General features: G+C 35.2%; 1 protein-coding gene across 2 annotated transcripts; it reads left to right on the top strand.

The window, feature by feature from the left end:
* The first annotated feature begins 1713 nt into the window (after positions 1-1713).
* LOC125187521 (proteasome activator subunit 4) lies at positions 1714-17835 on the top strand. Of its 2 annotated transcripts, XM_048084126.1 has the most exons (36): positions 1714-1729; positions 1818-2027; positions 2995-3097; positions 3179-3291; positions 3747-3869; positions 4454-4555; positions 4651-4816; positions 5511-5627; positions 5717-5784; positions 5889-5990; positions 6058-6274; positions 6362-6583; positions 6662-6789; positions 6928-7045; positions 7150-7368; positions 7446-7601; positions 8155-8231; positions 8368-8576; positions 9340-9556; positions 9632-9711; positions 9789-9906; positions 9989-10159; positions 10269-10437; positions 10527-10570; positions 10668-10710; positions 10821-10963; positions 11055-11149; positions 11296-12179; positions 13058-13336; positions 13444-13539; positions 14266-14444; positions 15017-15098; positions 15213-15337; positions 16512-16604; positions 17416-17569; positions 17649-17835. In XM_048084126.1, the coding sequence occupies exons 2-36, from the start codon at positions 1867-1869 to the stop codon at positions 17688-17690; spliced, it is 5415 nt and encodes a 1804-aa protein (XP_047940083.1). In that variant the 5' UTR covers positions 1714-1729; positions 1818-1866; the 3' UTR covers positions 17691-17835. The 2 variants fall into 2 exon arrangements, with proteins under 2 accessions (XP_047940083.1, XP_047940082.1); XM_048084125.1 differs by lacking the exon at positions 1714-1729 and having other exon boundaries at positions 1783-2027.
* Positions 17836-19484: the final 1649 nt, after the last annotated feature.

A 19484-nucleotide genomic window follows, 5' to 3' on the forward strand; every position in this document is an offset into this window, starting at 1 on the left:
TATTTTCTCACTTCTCTCACTTCCTACTATATCACATATGCATACATGATACATATATTTGGAGCATATAGTATGTTAATATTATCGACAATATGTTCCCAACTTTGTGTCTAATATTAATATTTGTGAGAATAATAATTGCAAAAGTTCAAAAAATGTCAACTTTAAGAGAGTAATAATTGCAAAGAAAATACGATATCAGAACAATTGTTTGAAGATAAAGTGAGGAGATAGAATAATAATTGAAAAAGTATAAAAATACTTATTTGATAAAAAATACTCTCTTCTTCAAAGAATATGCACGTTGGTTTCAGCATGAGTTTTAATGTAAAATTATTTAAGTAGGAGAGAAGTAGAGAGATAAAATAATTAAAGTTTGTTAGTGGTGAATGAGACCCACCTTATTAGAGAGAAACAACTTTCCAAAATTAGAAAGTACATATTCTGGTGGAACGGATTGAAAAAGAAATAATGCATATTCTTATTAGACAGAGGGACTAAAAAAAAAAAAAAGGCAAAAATGTCATAAATTGGGGGAAACTTCTTGTAACGATATTACATAAAGGTTAAAGCCGTGCGACGATAATTTTAATGAATAGGGACCGCGTTTAATATTATTGAATAATTCAATGACTAAATTTGTAGTTCTCTTAATCGCAAAAGTACCGAACTGCTCATTGGATAAAAAAATACTACTACCTAAAAAGGGAAAAAAATCACGAAAGAGTGGAAATGATATTCCCGGGGCACTTGTGGGATGGCTGGTTCGAATGGAAATAAAGAAGATATGTGTATGTTGTTGTCATTGGCACGTATCTTTGAGTATTAAAGATTCTCTTTCTATTTTCTAATTTATTCATTTTTTCTGGTTTTTCTATTTTATTTTACAAATTGTACATTAAAAAAATGTGTAAATGAGACTATCTTTGGTTGACATAGGAAGAATAAAAAATTGGGATATCATTCTAACCAAAAATAACAATATTGGTCAAGAAAATGATAATGAAATCAACCGAAGAAACACACTAAGCTACAATAATAGAGCAAATTAAAAGTCTGGATATATTTTTAAAGAATGAGAAGCACGTTTGATATTACTACTTGATGGATTAAATTTATAGTTTTCTCTTATAAGTTACCCCCTCCATTCTATGGTAAGTGATACTCCGTCCGCGAATAAGAGTCTCATTTTTCTATTTTGATCCGTCCGTGAATAGGAGTTTCAGTTCATAATTACCATAAATAGTAAAGAGATCCAACATTCCACCTACTCATTCCACTCACATATATTATTTAAAACTAATATATATAAGTGAGACCCATATTCCACTAAATCTTTTCCATCCACTTTTTTTAACATTTATTAAAATCTATATTGGAATGGAATGAGACTCTTATTCGCGGACGGAGCGAGTATACGATATAAGTAGAATTTTTTTAAGCATGAGTTTTAGAAAGACAATTTGTGATAAGTGAGACACTTTTTTAAGCAATGAATTTAAAAAAATAATTTTAGAATATTAAATATTTAAAATGAAAAGATTAAAGTAATAGAAGTAGTCAAGTAGATGAGATAGTAATTTATTGACTCACTCAAAGAGAAAATAAAAAGTATTTACCGAAATTGGTGAATACACGTGTATTTTAATTTTTGCAGCGGAATTCATAGCCGTCGTCACTTCCGGTAGCAAGTCGGGATTTCTGTCTCTATTTCTTGGCCAAAAAGAAAGTAAACACTAAACAAAGACTCGTTTATATAATATCGTTATTACCCCAAAATCTCTCTTCTAATTTCATTTTCCTTTTCATTCACACAGCTACAGGCCACGGATTTAACCTCTTTCTGCAATCCGATTCTGCAACACTATGCATCTCTACAACGCATGGCTTCCGCCCTCCGTCGCGGAGGACACGAAGCGCGAGAAGGAGGCATTCTCCGGAGTCGTCAAGTCCGTTAAGGAGTCTTTCAATCCCGACGATTCCGAATCGGTTTACTCTACTCTTAAATGGGTCTCCGTCATTGACCTGTTAAGTCTTACCACTTTTAATTCTCTTAATTTTGTTTGATTCTCAATTCATTTTGCACTTCCAATTGTTTATGTTTGAGCTTCAAGTTCCGTAAACTAGTGCTTTACCGACTCTTATCTTTTGTTTTGATTTAGTGTTCGTGGATTTATTTTACTGAAATCAATTTTATTCACTCAATTCCACTTCTGATTTCCGAATTGCTGTACGATTACCTAGAACTAATTTCGAGGAATGTATCTGTTTTTTGCCAGTGTGATATCATCCATTCAGATGAATAAAATGTCCAGCAAATGAAGTTTGTAATCCATTTAGTGTTAGTCTTTGCATTTTGGAAAATAATTGCGTGAGGTTAACCCATGTATATCTAGAATTTAGAAATGAAACATTTGGTTTTCGGCATAAAATGATTTTATGTAATGTTGTTTTATAAGTTGATGAAGAGAGAATAAAGTAATAGAGATAAAAAGTAGAGATGATGTTGTTTCCATTTTAGGAAACGTTTAGGTGTATTATGTCTAGAGCCAAGGTTGTTTTTCACTTTTACTCAAATAATTTACATGTTGTCATTTCATCCTCTCGAGTATAGACTATAGACTCAAGGAAAATGGAGTAGTCAATAACAAAAGGTAAATTCCTAGATCCACTTGGTTTTTTCCAAGAAACTTAATCCAGTTGTGCTCTCACTTATCTCTTCTCTACCTACTCCAGATTGTAATATTCGTTATAATTTATATATACTATGATTGTATATGTATCTATACAAACTATGTGTCTGTATATTTAATTTTATCCATTCTAAAACTTTCTAATCAAAACTAATAAAAGCTATTTTAATTGAGTGTACATTTCAACTTGGAGCTGCTGCAAAATCCACCTTGGGACAGATGTAGTAGTTTGTATTACTGACATGTAGTTTGTATGGGTTTGTAAGTAATTAAGGTTTATTCTTTATCTTTTATCGTGCAGTTTTGTGAAGGCTAAAAGTGATTTAATGGTCGAAGATGTTTCTGCCATTGTTGAAGTTGGATTGCAACTGTTTCAAATATCAGAAAACAAGCTATATGCACAGGTACATATTTGGTTTATATTGTTCCTAATGAAGTTGCCTTGTTTATATGCTCTGAGTTCTTCTATTACATGTTGAAATTAGGTTAGATGGGGAAACATTCTAGTGAAATTGTTGAACAAGTACAGGAAAAAGTTATCCTTAAAAGTTCAGTGGAAGCCTCTATATGATATTTTGATTCACACACACTTTACAAGGTAAGGTCCATGACCCTGACTTTTCTTGTTTCTTCAATACTTTTTTTGTGCCTTTTCTTCTAAATAATTCCTAAACCTGATTTTCAATGGGTTAAACTTTAAAGTATATGTTACAAAGTGATCTAGGGGTTTCCTTGCGTAAGCTTGGCATTTTGTTTGGGCTTTCCAAGATTATGTTGTTTCTATGTGGACCTAGCCATGGTGTTAGTAATGGCCATTAACATTCCCCAGGGTTCTGGGTTCTATAGCACCCTTTGACAAACCTTCTGCAGAATGCAGTTGAATAAAGACCACCGAGTTGCAGCAACCGGCGGTTGTTTATGCATTTATATGGTGTGGTGTGTGAAGCTGTGTATTATATATACCATAGTTGTTGTATAATCTAGTGGCTTTGGGTATCAGTTCTTGTTCTTCTCCTCTATATTCATATCAGTAGATGTTCATTCCTGATCCAGGAACACTGGCCCTGAAGGATGGCGAGTCAGACAACGACATTTTGAAACAGTTACTTCCCTTGTTCGATCTTGTCGAAGATTTTTCCCAGCAGGTTCTGCTTTTCAGATATGGTCCGAATTCAGGTGTCTTTCTTATTTACTAAAATTCTAGCTTTGGATACTTTTCTAAAATACCGTACTAGTCAGCTAGGCGTATAAAATATTGGAGGAAACTTTTACATATTTTATACTATTAATTATTGTTACCGTTTTCTTTCTTCAAATTGAGTTTAAGTTTGATGGTTGCATTTGGTAACAGTCAAGTACTTTCTATGTCCTGTGATTCCCGTCAACGATAGCATTATAAGCAACTTAACTCGTGGATGTTGGGAAAAAACTGTTTTGGCCCTTTTATGAAGCTTTTCTTCCATCAACTTTTTACTCTTATATTTTTTACTATAGTTATCAACTGCACTGCAATAACAACATATACATCCAAATTCTTATTATCTGTTTTAAAATGGATATTCCAATCACTTTGATTTACTGAATGATCTGAATCAGCCAACCTTCTCAAAAAGCATACATCAATAGGATTTCCTCATGAGTCACGGGAACATATCTTCATTCCAGTCTTTGCTAATTATAAATATTATTTCACTTCATTTTATAGCTGTTGCATCAAATTTTGATTTAATATACAACATTTTTGTTGAAATCAATTTCAGATCTCTGATGGAGAACCCATGGCATAATGCTTCTTTTGAGGGTGCAGGGTTTGTCCGACTTTTTCTCCCTACTAACATCGAAAATATGGATTTCTTTCAAGAGTAAGGAGTGGCAGTCTTCTTTTCTGTAATTTCTTTATATGATGAATGGGGTTTCATTTTGATGGTACATTTAATATCTTTCATCTTTGTTGCAGTGAATGGATTAAAAATTGTTTAGATCATTGGGGTTCAATACCAAATTGTCAATTTTGGAACAGCCAATGGGCCTCTCTCACTGCTCGAGTCATAAAGAACTATAAGTTCATTGACTGGGAAAGTTTTCTCCCAGATCTGTTTAATATTTACTTGAACATGTTTGAGGTAACTCTGCTTCTTTACGTGCTCTAGCTATTAATTACATTGTAAAATATGACGTTCAAGGTTTCTATCATTCCATACTGAGAATCTGTTGTACCCATTTATTGAGGATGTTGTAGAAGTTTCTTTGTACTCCCTCCGTCTCATTAGTGTTGGAGCAATTCTTTTGAGCACAGAGATTAAGAAATAAATATTTAATGAGTTAACTGGAGTGAGAATAAAGTACTAGAGAATATAAAATAGGAGAGTTGTGAGATAATAAAGTAAAGAGGGATTTAGTGTATTTTATTTTGCCTGAAAAAGGAAATGACCCAACTGTAATGGGATGGCCCAAACAGGAATATGACCCAACAGTAAAGGGACGGAGGAATTACATGGGAAGTCATAATATATTAAAGAATGCAAATTGAACTTGAATAGCGTTGTAAGCAGGTGGTAGCAGATTTCAGTATTTTTTTAATTATTAATTTACAAACTTTACATATGATGCCATCTGCTTCCATGGAGTTATTTGACTCACATTATTCTTCGTGTGATTGGTAATGCCTCATGGTCTGCATAGTCCATGAATGTTAGTCCTTATTCATGGTTCCTGTGGCCATCTACTTATGGAACAAGTCAAGCATGCAAAGAGAGCTTTCGCATTAAAGGAACTTTCACTGTGTGTGAAGTGTATATGTGATGTTTGTTTGTGCAGGTTCCTGTGGCTAATGGTACTGGATCTTATCCATTTTCTATAGATGTTCCTGGAAACACGAGATTTTTGTTTGCAAACCGGTCTGTGTCACAATCAAAGGCCATTGCTAAATCTATAGTAAGTTTTCTGTGATCTTCCTAGCAGTTGAACCAGCAGGCCAAAGTCACATGGAATATTATGGTTTGACTTATCTTGATCCAATGCAGGTGTATCTATTGAAACCTGGTGGCTCAGCCCAATGGCACTTTGCGAAATTGGCCAATCTCTTAGAGCAGTTTGTTTCCTATTATTATTACTTATTATTATTTGTCTGACCATTTCCTTCATTCTGAAGTCTTCATTTTATTTTTATTAACCATATATTTTGTTATTTTTCAGATATTACCATCCTTCAAATGGTGGGCGGTGGACTTACTCATTGGAGCGCCTTTTGTTCCACTTGGTGAATACCTTCCAGAAGCGCTTGCAACATGAGCAACTGTAAGAAATCTTCAGAACGACTAATCTGAACTATGATGACAAAATTTCTGAAAGAGTACTATTCCAGGATCAAAGATAGCAGCAAACAATCTGGACTATTCCTGACGAAGTCTGAAAGGGTTGATTTTGTGAATACCATACTGAAGTTAATTGATCGTGGCCAATATAGCAAAAATGAGCACCTATCTGAAACAGTAGCAACTGCAACATCTATCTTGTCATATGTTGAGCCATCTTTGGTTTTACCTTTCCTAGCGTCTAGGTTCCACATGGCTTTGGAGACAGTAAGTCCTACATGAGGCTATGAGAATTTCCTGCTTTACTACTCATGACTACCTTTAATTGTAATTTACTTGATGTGTGTCTATCAGATGACAGCAACACACCAGTTGAAGAGTGCCTTGGCATCTGTAGCATTCGCTGGAAGACCACTGTTCCTTACCTCTTTAACAGCCTTCCCTATGGACCATGGATCTGATTCATTTGCTGATCTACTGATGATATCTTTATCGAATGCTCTGCTTGGCATGGATGCCAATGATCCTCCCAAAACCTTGGCCACTATGCAACTGCTTGGTTCTATATTCTCTAATGTGAGGCTCTTTACTCAAGCCTTATAGTTTAACTATGTGTAATACTTTAGTATTTATCTTGTAATCTTTCATTTGCAGATGTCGACAGTGGATGATGATATAACTGAAGGGTCATTGCTCCCATCATTTTGCTTCTCAGAGTGGCTTGATGAGTTCTTGTGCCGGCTATTTTCTCTTCTCCAACACTTGGAACCTAGTAGTGTACTGTAAGATGATATTATATATTATACCTTCTTTCTCTTATAAACAAAGTCAAAATAGTTCATTTTCATTATTTGTTAGCATTGTTTGGTGGTTTCTCTCTATCAGTGAACCTTGAGAATAAGTAGTCAGTGGTGCTGCAGGAATGAAGGCACTCACACACCATCAACTTCAGGGACTTTCCTGGTGGAGGAGGGGCCATACTACTTTTGTATGCTAGAAATATTGCTCGGGAGGCTCTCAGCTTCTCTGTACAAGCAGGTACTTGGGCTATACATGATTCTATATATTTAGTTTCAGTCTATTTAGATTGTCTTGGTCTCACCTTATCAAAAGATGCTCTGAACTTGTATTAATCTCGATAGGCTCTCAAGAAAATTTCCAAGTTTGTCACGACAAGTATTCTTCCTGGAGCAATAGCAGAAATCGGACTACTTTGCTGTGCATGTGTTCATTCAAATCCACAAGATGCAACCGTTCAACTAATCAAACCAATTTTGGAGTCAGTTACCACTTCTTTGGAAGCGACACCCAAAACAGGTTACAGAAATAGAGCAACTTCTAATGCGTCGTCCTCAAAAAAGGTTGTTATTCTATAAATGTCATTGATGGGTTTAAGTTCTACTGGAATTCCTTATTCACGGGATTGTATTATTTCTAGGAAAAATCAATTCTATCGCCAGCTCTTGAAACTGCTATTGAGTATCAGTTAAAAGTACTCTCAGTGGCAATCAGTTATGGAGGTCCAGCACTTTTATCTTACAGAGAGCAATTCAAAGAAGTTCTTAGTTCTGCATTTGATTCGACATCTTGGAAGGTTTGTTTTAGCTTCAGTTTACTGGATTGCATTTGCATGCTTATCCAAATATTTGGTTGTGCCACACCACAACACAAGTGTGCTGTCCCATAATAAACCAATATTTTCAAGATAGAAATAAACATATTAATTGACATAACCATTGAGTTCAGGATTAGAGAAAAACAAGATACTAAATTAGGTTTAGTAGGTCTTCAAAAAGCTGTGTCAATTATCCTCGACAAGTCCCATTTGTCAAAATAGATTGTAGATGGTCCTCCGTTGCTATCCTCATCAGGACTGTCTTCCTTGACAAGTCCTATTTATCAAAATAGGTTACAATGTTTGGGTGGGTGTTATATAGGTCTTCAAATGCTCAGATTTGTTGATCTTCATTAGAAATGATGCAGGAAGTAAATTTTTAATTATATATATTGATGGAGTGAGATGTTATGTATTGGGCCTGTATTGAGATCTCAGATCCACAAATATATACATGCATTATCTAATGACTCTAATCCCAATCTAGAGGAGTTATCCTCTCAATATTTAATTGGAGAGACTTATTTTGTAGGTTAATGGAGCTGGTGACCATGTCCTTCGCTCTCTTTTAGGAAGCCTTGTTCACTATTATCCTATTGATCAGTACAAGTATGTCTAACTCTTTCACATAATTTACTTAACAAGTAGCTCACATTCCTTATGCAGTTTGTGCACGTATATATGTATGTCTACATGTATTTACTCTTCCTTTCCTTTGATGTGACTACATATCATGTCTTCTCAGGTGTATTATGCATCATCCTTCTGCTGCTTCACTAGAGGAGTGGGTTGACATGAAAGATTTTTCACTAGATAAGCCAATAATGGGGCCAAAGTGGCATGTCCCCATTGAGGATGAAATCAGTTTTGCAAATGAGCTTCTAAAGCTGCACTTTGAATCTGCTCTAGATGACCTACTGACAATATGCCAATCTAAAATCCATTCCGACCCAGGTATGCATGAATCCAGTTCTCTTATAAGTTGTAAATAAATTGATGTGTATGAGTAATGAGTTGGCAACAACTTTACATAAATGAAAATGCTCATATTTTTATGGGACAAGCGAAAATGGTAAGTGCCCATATTTTTATGGGACAGAGGGAGTTGTTTTTACATTTTAGTAGGACCTATTAGGCAGTGGTTCCATGGAGAACCTTTTGAAAATGAGAACTTTGAGAACTGAAAATCATATCTCATACATTAATATAGTTGGCATCACAAAACATATCAGGTATTGATATTGAGTCTATTTGCGAACTGATAGTGTTGTGTTCTGACTTTAAGATAAGTTTTGTCATGATCCATCTCCTATATATATATATATATATATATATGTTATGACAGGGGTGCGCTATAATACCAACTTTTCTTAATTTGCTAACTTTCTAACTCATCAACGTAGTATCTAAAAAATGTCAACACGATGACACTGGTATGTCAACACAAATTTAGTTGACATGCTTATGCATTTGTGTTTGACTTTTAAAAATAGATGTCAACACAAAGACACAAGTATATCAACTAAATTTGTGTTGAAATTTTTTAGATACTGCATTGATGTGTTATCAAGTTAGCAATTTAAGAAAAGTTAGCAATTGATCACATCTCTATTATATAATATTAAAAACAGATATCTTGCATGGGGGCTTTTCTTTGTTCTGTTTTTAGATTGTTTACTTTATACTGACCGACTTATTTGTACTTTTTAATGCCCAGGAGACGAGAAAGATCACTTTAAAGTGACTCTTCTACGGGTTGACTCTTCATTACAAGGTGTTTTATCATGTTTACCTGATTTCAGGCCGTCCTCTGAGAATGGGATGGTTAAAGAGGCAGGAGCTTCTCCTTTTCTGATTGCTGGGGCAACAGGCTCATGTGTTGGCAGCACAGAGTTACGGCAAAAGGCTGCTAACGTCATCCATGAAACCTGCAAGTAAATATCTTTTCCTCTACTCTTAATGTCTTAACATTCATGTCCCTTTAAACTCACACTACCATGTTTCTACAGATATTTGTTGAAGGAGAAGTCCGATGATAGCATTTTATTGCTACTTCTCATTCGTATAATGGATACATTAGGAAATCATGGTGAGAATACCCTGTAAGGACTTGTATACTTAAGTTGGTGGTTGATTTTGTACTCACTCTTCTCTATGATCCTACAGGAAGTGCTGAATATGAAGAGTGGTCTAATCACAGGCAGGCCTGGAAACTAGAATCTACTGCTGTAGTAGAGCCTCCTATTAATTTTATCACGTCATCACATTCAAAAGGAAAACGAAGGTGGGCTTATACCATGATTTATGTACTTCGATGTTTTTACAAAAATATCATAGGCCTAATAGCTGAATGGTTTCTGTTGTAGGCCTAGGTGGGCCCTAATAGACAAAGCTTATATGCATAATACTTGGAGATCATCACAGTCATCATATCATTTGTTCCGTACCAGCAAGAACATGTTTCCATCAGAACATGTTACAGTGCTAATGGACGACCTACTTGAACTCTGTTTACATAGTTATGAAACTGTGCGAAGGTGAGTTCTGCAACTCTTTTCATCTATGTCTACTTGTGCATGGATAGATAATACATTGTTCTCACCTTCTTGTGGCAATTTTTGAGTATGTATGTGTATTTGTTCCCAGGCTTGCTGCGAAATGTATCTTGAAGTTGATGAAAAGATGGCCATCAACAATTTCAAAGTGTGTGGTGTCTCTTTCTGAAAATCTTAAAAACTCCAGCTTGCCTGAAAATGCAGTCTTGGGTTCTTGTGCTGTACTTACATCCCAAACTGTTCTTAAGCGTTTGACAACGGTATGACTACAGAAAATTGTTTGGTTAAAAATACTGTGAAAAGAGTTCTGTTAGTTCTTTTGACACTTTTCACATTTTCGTTACTCCAGGACAGGAAGGCTTTGTCGTCATTCCTTCTTGGAATTTTATACAGGTATCGATGCTTTCTATATATTGTTTTTATCCCAGATTGTTTTTTGAGTAGACCATAAGTGTGGCTTATATGCTATTTTCGTGTATGTGTTTTGAAGCTCCCATAATGAATCCCAAAAGGCTCAGAAAGCAATTACTGAGGTTAGCTAGATGATACAGTTGCAGCGTGTCATTTACCATCGGGTTGTCAAATTCCGGTACATAACACCTGGATATTCCGTAATTGTTTTTTTGTTATGATATGTCTACAGCTTTTTGTCAAGTATAATATCCATTTTGCTGGATTATCAAGAAGCATTTTTCGTGGAGCGAATCATGCTGATGGAACTGAATTTGCTGATTTGGTTGCTGTAATTGGTTCTATGAGTTTTGATAGCACTAATTTGCATTGGCGGTATGGGACATTTATTGCTTCTTGTAGGACTATTATTGCATCAATCTTTACTAAATCAAATTTAATGATACCCATGTGGCCTCTTTTTTAGGTATAATCTAATGGCTAATAGAATTCTGCTGCTGCTGGCTACAGCATCCAGAAATGATCCAAATGTATCCGCAAAGGTTATCGGTCAAATTGCTGGTACGTCACTAACCCTGTTACGCTAATTGAAAAAGGTGTAATTGCTTCTAAATAATACAAACTGTTAGTAGAATTTCTGCCAGTTATGCGAATACCAGTTTACAAGAGCGACTTGCAAATTTTTCAGCTAAGACTTTATTTTCTAGGCCATTTTTTGACGAATCTGAAGAGTCAACTTCCACAGACTAGAATTCTAGCAATCTCGGCACTAAACACTCTTTTAAAGGAGTCACCTTACAAGTTGTCAGCAGATAACACTCCCCATGACGGATATGAAGAGCCCAAGTCATCTATTGGGGAAGCTTTAACAAGTATTTTTCAGGAAGAAAGCTTTTTCAGGGAGACTTTGAATAGTCTGTCTCATGTTCATATCATCAGTGATATAGATACTGCGTCTAGAGGACATGGAAATTCTATGCAGACGTTTGCAGACAAATCAATAACCCGTTTCTATTTTGAGTTTTCTGCTTCATGGCCTCGTACTCCAAGTTGGATATCTTTATTTGGAAGTGATACTTTTTACTCAAACTTTGCCCGGATCTTTAAAAGACTAATTCAAGAATGTGGTATGCCAGTTTTGCTGGCTCTGAGAAATGCACTAGAGGAGTTTGTGGTTGCTAAGGAGAGGTCAAAACAATGTGTTGCTGCTGAAGCATTAGCTGGAGTGCTGCATTCAGATGTCCATGGGATTTCAGAAGCATGGGATAGCTGGTTGGTTGTCCAGTTACAGAACATTATTCATGCTCCATCAGTGGAATCTATTCCGGAATGGGTTGCAAGTATACGTTATGCTGTCACTGGGAAGGGGAAATCTGGAACTAAGGCTCCTTTTCTAAGAGAGAAAATAATTGATTGCTTGATGAAGCCTTTACCAGAAACAGTGACTACTTCTGTGGTTGCCAAGCGCTATACTTTTCTTTCAGCTGCCCTTATAGAAGTATCTCCTCCAAGAATGTCTGAAGCAGAATCGTTGTTTCATCATGGTCTTCTGAAAGAATTATTGAGCAACATGAGCCTCTCATCGGCGCAGGTTAGTGACTTTATTTCCATACATGTGCTTTAGAGAAAGAGTATGATATATCATTATTTGCCTCCCTGTTTTTAATTATGGCTTATATTAGTGGGCCAGTACTAAGGGTGAATCTCATGTGAATACCATGGAATAAGGTTTGATCTTGATCCTATTCCATTCCAAAAATGTAAAGTTCGACACAATTGGGATTTATGAGCTGCAGCTCTCTGAATTTTGTTGTTTCTGTAATCAGTTTCCATACCAAGTGGAATATTCAATCAATTTTTCTCAGTTTTCAGTGTCTGCATTGATGCAGGACCAAATTATAGATAAGTGTTAAGAACATGTTTTACCTCTTCATTTGTTTTCTGTTTCTCTACGCCCTTCCCTACAGGGTCTTTTGTTCTACTCCCTCCGTTCGCGAGAAAAATAGGCTCATTGTTGGACGGCATGGGTTTTAATGAGAAATTGGTAAATTAAGAGAGAGAAGGAGAAAAAAGTGGGTAAAGTATGAGAGAAAGGTTCAATTTTTGGAATGGGACTATTTTTCGTGGACATACCAAAATTGCAAAATGAGACTATTTCGTGGACGGAGGGAGAATTTACTTTTCTGGGTTGGGGACAAAAAGTTTTGAACAAATCGGATTATTTCTTGTTGGAATACAACTGCCAGAAACCAGATATCTTAATACTTTTGTAAGCAGATTTTGTAATAATTATCATGGGTTGCTTGTATTTCCAAACTCTTCTGGGATCACCATTTGGTAGCTGTGTATTGACTGGTTACTGAATGTGACTGCTTCCTGTAATTTGAATTCGTACTTTGTATTGTATTTTACCAATTCATGACTGGTTTCTGGGTGTATCCTTCATGTAATTGACTATTTATTTAACAGGTGAGGGAAGCAATTGGTGTTACACTTTCTGTATTATGTTCAAACCTTCGACTTTGTCCGACCTGTGGCAGTGGTCACTTGCAAGAAGTGGGAGCCAGTACTTCAGACATGAGCACCACAGGAAGCTGGGATCACTATTTGGTGAAACGAGCTTCGGAATTGGTAATTAAGATACAGAGTATTAGTGCATCAGAAAGTTTAGAAATTCCAACAAAGCCAATAACAGAAAACGGGCTGTCTAGTGAGGATTCGAAAGACGATATTAGATGGATGGAAACGGTATCTTTTTGCTTACACACTTGTCTGATTCTTGGATAAAGTAAATCCTTCCTTTTCTTCCCATGTTGGTTATGGGAGCAATTGATTCAAGCTTTCTCTATGTGCAGTTGTTTCATTTTATGATATCATCCTTGAAGTCTGGAAGGTCTTCAGCTTTGTTGGATGTTATAGTGGAACTTCTATATCCAGTGATATCTTTACAGGTAAATCTCTGTGAGTTTTATGCTTCTATGGGTCTGGTCCACATTGATAGCCTGACATTAAATTGATTGAACAAAAAAAAGCACTTGCAGTTGCTTTTGTCTCTGTTATGTTCATATATTAATTATTGTAGCATCTCTTTTCATGAGTTAAAGAACTAGCCTTGACTTGGTCCAGCACTGTTGGCTTATGGCCGAAACTGAAAAACCTAATGGAATAATACAAGCAGCCAGAAAATTCTTAGTTCTTTTGTTTTTCTAGAGTTGTTTATAGCCTTGAAGAGACATGGATGTTCCTTATGAAGAGTTTTTCCTTTTGACATTGCAATTCAAGGCAGTTAACTGATTTGAATAGCCTAAGCTATGTGCCTTCACCACTAGAACTTTATAATATTAACCCAGTTTAGTATTCTCGAAACTTAATTATGTTGACTTGATTAGGACTATTGCATTTTTTGAGTCTGTGTATCTAAAGAATTAATTCAACTGGGAGCAATTGAGCTGGCTGGGTTTCCGTCTTCAAATGTATAATATTTTTCTCACGTAATAACTTAATTATGACTATAGCACCTGCTATATACATATTACTGCTTTACTATTATAGAGTACTAGTATTTAGTATTATAATCAAGTAAAATTTATGGAAACTAGTTCTTTCTTTCAATTAAATGTGTCTATGATTTCATGTGCTTCATGCTCTTTATACTCCGTGGATCTTTTTTCTTGAAGGAAACATCAAACAAAGATCTGTCAAATCTAGCCAAGGCGGCTTTTGAATTACTAAAATGGAGGGTGTTTGGGGAGCCTCATCTACGGAAAGCTGTGCCTATTATTGTTTCTTTAGCTAATGATCCAAATTGGAGAACTAGATCTGCAACTCTAACCTTCTTGAGAAGTTTCATGTACAGGTATGCTATAGGTTGGATATGTACATTATGTAGTACTCCCTCCGTCCCAAAAAAGTTGATACAAAACTTTTGGGCATAGAGATTAAGAATTTATATTAAATAAATAGGAGAGATGAAAAAAGTAGGAAAGATAAGAGAGAGTAAAGTAAATGATGGAAAAAAGTAAGAGTGATTAGATGTTTTGTCTTTTGTTAAAAAAGGAAATGACTCAACTTTGTTGGGACGGACTAAAATGGAGTACGACTCAACTTTCTTGGGACGGAGGGAGTATTGTCTTTATATATTTTATGTTCCCGTCATCTATGAACATTACTTGAATTCACCCCAAGGAAGTTTGGCATTTTCTTCACCTATTTAGTTAATTTATTTATGCATTTCAGTAGGTGGTCCCCGTGCGGCCAAAATTGTATGTCTTTCCTAGTATCTCTAAAGAAAAGAATCTTCTGTCTGATATTGCTCTCTGAATTATGTAGGATATCATTATCTGGTTTTCTCATTCTTAATATCATTGGGAGGCTGTATTAACTTTTTCATCGAACAGTATGACTCAGTTTTTTTCCATCTTCTTGCAGACATGCTTTTATTCTCTCAAACACGGATAAACAACAAATCTGGCAAGCTGTGGAAAAGCTCCTAACAGACAGTCAACTTGAGGCAAGGAGTCAATGAGCAATACAGTTCTTTTTTGGCTGTCCAAGGATATAAAATGCATCCTCTTCCGTAAGATGGTTACTGGAAAAATTGATCTTTCGTAATTCTTTTATTCAGGTAAGAGAGCATGCTGCTGCTGTTTTAGCAGGATTGATGAAGGGAGGGGATGTCGACTTAGTTGAAGATTTTCGCAAGAGAGCTTATGAGCAAGCTGATGCTGTACTGAAGAAAAGGAAACAAAGGTAGTTTATTGCTTGAGATTTTCACATATCTTCTGCTTCCCTCATTATATTATATGGAGTAGTTGTCTATGTAATGAGACATGTCTAGAAACTTCTTCTCAGCTACGCGTAATGAAATTTCATTATAGAAATTATTTTTGCATAACTTGCAATAGACAGCAACTTGAGAGGCTTCGTCTTCCAATTGTTCTGGCTTTTTCTTATCCTATTTCATTGTTGTATGTACTTTTTTATTCTTTCTGGCATCTTTTCAGGTTTTATATCCACTTGACTATATTGCTAAGCCCAAAGGTTCTAAACTGCTTTAAACAGTTGCTTAGAACTGAACCCTCGTGTAGACTTTCAGTTTATTGCTATCCCCCTCCAGTGACCAGTCATTAGCTTGTACTCCCTCCGTCCTAGCTAAGATGAGACACTTTCCTTTTTGGTAACAATGACGTAACTTTCTCTCTCCAATTAATACACCCAACCACTTTTTTCTCTCCAGTAAAAATATTCAACTCTCTTTCTCTCTTCATTTAATACTTTTACCCACCTTTTCTCAACATTAACCAAGAACTCCTAAAATCCCATGCCGCCTAAGAAATGTTTCAACTTAGCAAGCATTTAAGTATGGTGCCTTTCTGAAGATTAGTCCAATTACAAAAGATCTCAAGTACATTTAATCCTCTTCTTCTGCTCTCCTTTCCCCCATCTAATCCAAAGATTATTATAGCAATGTGTCAACTTCAATATCTAACAACTGATTCTGAGGTAGAGAGTTTTACGCGTATGTCATTTTGACAGAAACTTTCTTCAAATAATCAACTTTAAAATGTATTCCTCCTCAACCTTGTTCCATTATGGGTAAGTTGACTATTGATATACTCCTGTCCCTTGTTAAGTGATGCATATTCCTTTTTAGGATGTTCCAAGCTATGACTCATTTCCTTTTTCGGCACTCTCTTTTACTTTATTCCCCCCACTTAACTAACAAAACCCCATTATATTAAATCCCGTGCTGAAAAGAAATGCCTCACTTAGTGAGGGACGGAGGAAGTACTACTTAAGTTCTTTATGGACGGTGCTCTCCAAATAGGCAAATATTGAAATAAGTATCTTCTGCTATATCAATATCAACACATTTTGTGTGTGTATATACTTTTTGGTGTAACTTATCAATTTGATATTTCAGGGGCACGGTTTCTGCATTGCCCATTGCGTCCGTACATGGTTCAATACTTGCTTTGGCAGCATGTGTACTGTCAGTTCCCTATGATATTCCAAGGTGAGTTCTACATCTGAACTGCCTAAGATTCTATTTTGGGAACTAGTTGTATATATGCATAGTTCTGGCTAAAACGTAAATGATGGTCATTAATAGTCACCATACCTAGATGTTTTGGTATATCCTTGTTTCTAGTCAACAATAATACAAAGAACTTAGGTTTAATCTTGTGAATGCATTCACAGCTAGGGAAGTATGTGGTAGTTGAAGGAGGTTTTCACGAGTCCCTCTGGAAAGATTAATATGAGCAGGCCAATCTAATCCTGGTTTTGGTTGTTTCTGGGATGGTGATGCTCTTGAGATTTTTTATGTTTTGAACTTTTGTTTTGGTTCTTAAAGATAGAAGTTCAAAAACCATTAAAACCAAACAGAAATGCGAACTCATGACTTTCTTCTTTTGTTTCCGTTTGAGTATAATAGCGCACTACTATCAAAACCGGAATAGCATCGCATCAAATCAGATACACATGAAGATTATTCACACATGTTAAATTATATGAGCAACTTAGGTGGTGTTCGGTTTGCTATATAAAATAATACCAAGATACAATCTAGGATTAAGTTGTGAGACTATTTTATTTGGAGGGGTTTGCTATGACTAAATATTACGTGATTATCCATCTTGGATTGGGTTGTGGAATTCAATATCATGAAACAAACACACTATTAGGGAATTATATACTACATAATAGCTGCACATGAACGAATTTTTCCACGATGGCACGATCAACTTAAGATTGTTGTTACTCTGTCCTTTTATACATGTAAATTAGTAGGGGTTTTGCTGATACTTGAAATGCAAATGTTCCAGTTGGTTGCCGGAGCATGTTACTCTGCTGGCCCGTTTTGTGTCAGAGCCATCGCCTTTGAAATCCACCGTTACGAAAGCGGTTGCTGAATTCCGACGTACCCATGCAGACACTTGGAATGTACATAAAGATTCATTTACCGAAGAGCAACTAGAGGTACAATAAATCTACCTTTTGATGACTCTTGAGTGGAAAATGGATCCTAATTGACAAATTTAATTATGGAATTTTGCAGGTCCTTGCTGATACATCTTCTTCATCTTCATACTTTGCTTGATCTTATAGTCTTTCCCAATTACAATAGCAAATAAACTTGCCGTAGAGATTATTTGTATTGTAAACCCCATACTGTCGTAATAATAATTTTGTTATATTTGTAATCTACCTATTCTCTAGTTATATACATTTATCTTGTTTTATAATCTAGTACTGCTTTGATACTTGTATTAGAAGTCTCTCACACTCCATTTCTCTTAGTTTATCTTGAATAGCTTTAGCTTGAACATGTTGAAAAACAATCAAAAATAGATATTCAGCTATGGACATATTGAATTGGAGAGAAATAATAGAATGATGATACATACCTTATATAAACATCATTCTTGTTAGATGTATATTTAACGTTATTTATTTTATTTTTTAGTTTATTCTTTAAAAAATATTTTAATATTTTTAATTTTTAACAAATCATAAAAATCAAGGATTGATTTGTTCGAGTTTGTTATTTTCATTCATTTCTTTGAAGTTATAGAGAAAATGAAACAAAAATGAGCTTTGATTTTTATCAATTTTATATAATTAAAAATGTTAATAATCTTTTTTAATAAAATTATACTAATTATAAAACAACACTAAATGTGCAAAAACGACGAGAATGATATTTATATAAGGTCTTGGATTGGGTCAATAGTAGACCTTACCTATTTTGATAACGACTCATATACAATCCATTAGATAGAAATAGTAAACGAATCATCCTTCTCATCATTTCTGTTTGTTCCGTATGCATTACTTCCTCTGTTCCTAAACAATTCTTACTTCCGTCCGTCCTATTTAAGATGACACATTTTTCTTTTTAGTTTGTTCCAATTAAGATGACACATTTCCTTTTTTGGAAACTTTCTCTATCCAATTAATATACTCAACCATTTTTTCTCACCCCTATTAAAACATTCATCTTTCTTTCTCTTTCTATTTTGATACTTTCACCATCTTTTCTCTCTCCAATTAAACACATTAATTAATAACTCCTAAAATCTCGTGCCGGCTAAAGAATGTGTCATTTTAACCGGGATGGGGGGAGTACTAGATAATATTTGAAACAACACGAGTTTTAACGAACAATTGATATAGTAAGAGAGATAAAACAAAAAGTGATTGAACTATTATTATTGAAGAATGAGAGCCAACTTATTAGAGAGAAAAAAGTTTCCATAAATAGAATTGGTCTATTTTTAAGGACATTCTAAAATGGCAAATATGATTTATTTTTGTCGTAGCCTCCCCTCCCCATTAGATTTGTAGCGTTATCAAGCATCAATTTGAGCTCGACACTTCTCTGTGTCAAAACATCACTTCAATGTAATCCAAAATCCATTTCTATTTTTGCTAAACTTTTTTTTATAATGAGATAAGATATCTGCTCCGCTAACAATACTCAAATTACTTTTTCTTATAATTTTTTTCATAATTTACCAATTGGGAATTAAAATTCATTCGTCCCAAAATATCTATTCTTATAGGACGTAAGGAGTGTGTTTTAATTCAAATTCATACCACTTGAATGAGTGATAAGGCTAATTTCATGCATCGCTTATGTGATTAAAAATCACCAATTACTGGGTCTAACACAATTTTTAAGCCAGGTGTGTGGAGGAATTCGCTAGGTCCAGGAAGAACTGAAGGCAGTGGACCAGCGAAGGAAGGAGACGAAAAGTGAGCAGAATCAAGGAAGAAAATGGCTAGACGAAGGGAGTCCAAAGCTGAGGGCAAAGAATACTATTCACACAAAAGAGTCTCTGCTGGACCCACTTCCACGCTTATATAAAGAGGAGCATGCAACACACAATAT

The sequence above is a fragment of the Salvia hispanica genome, chromosome 5 (assembly GCF_023119035.1).
Source record: "Salvia hispanica cultivar TCC Black 2014 chromosome 5, UniMelb_Shisp_WGS_1.0, whole genome shotgun sequence".
NCBI classification, from domain to species: domain Eukaryota; kingdom Viridiplantae; phylum Streptophyta; class Magnoliopsida; order Lamiales; family Lamiaceae; genus Salvia; species Salvia hispanica.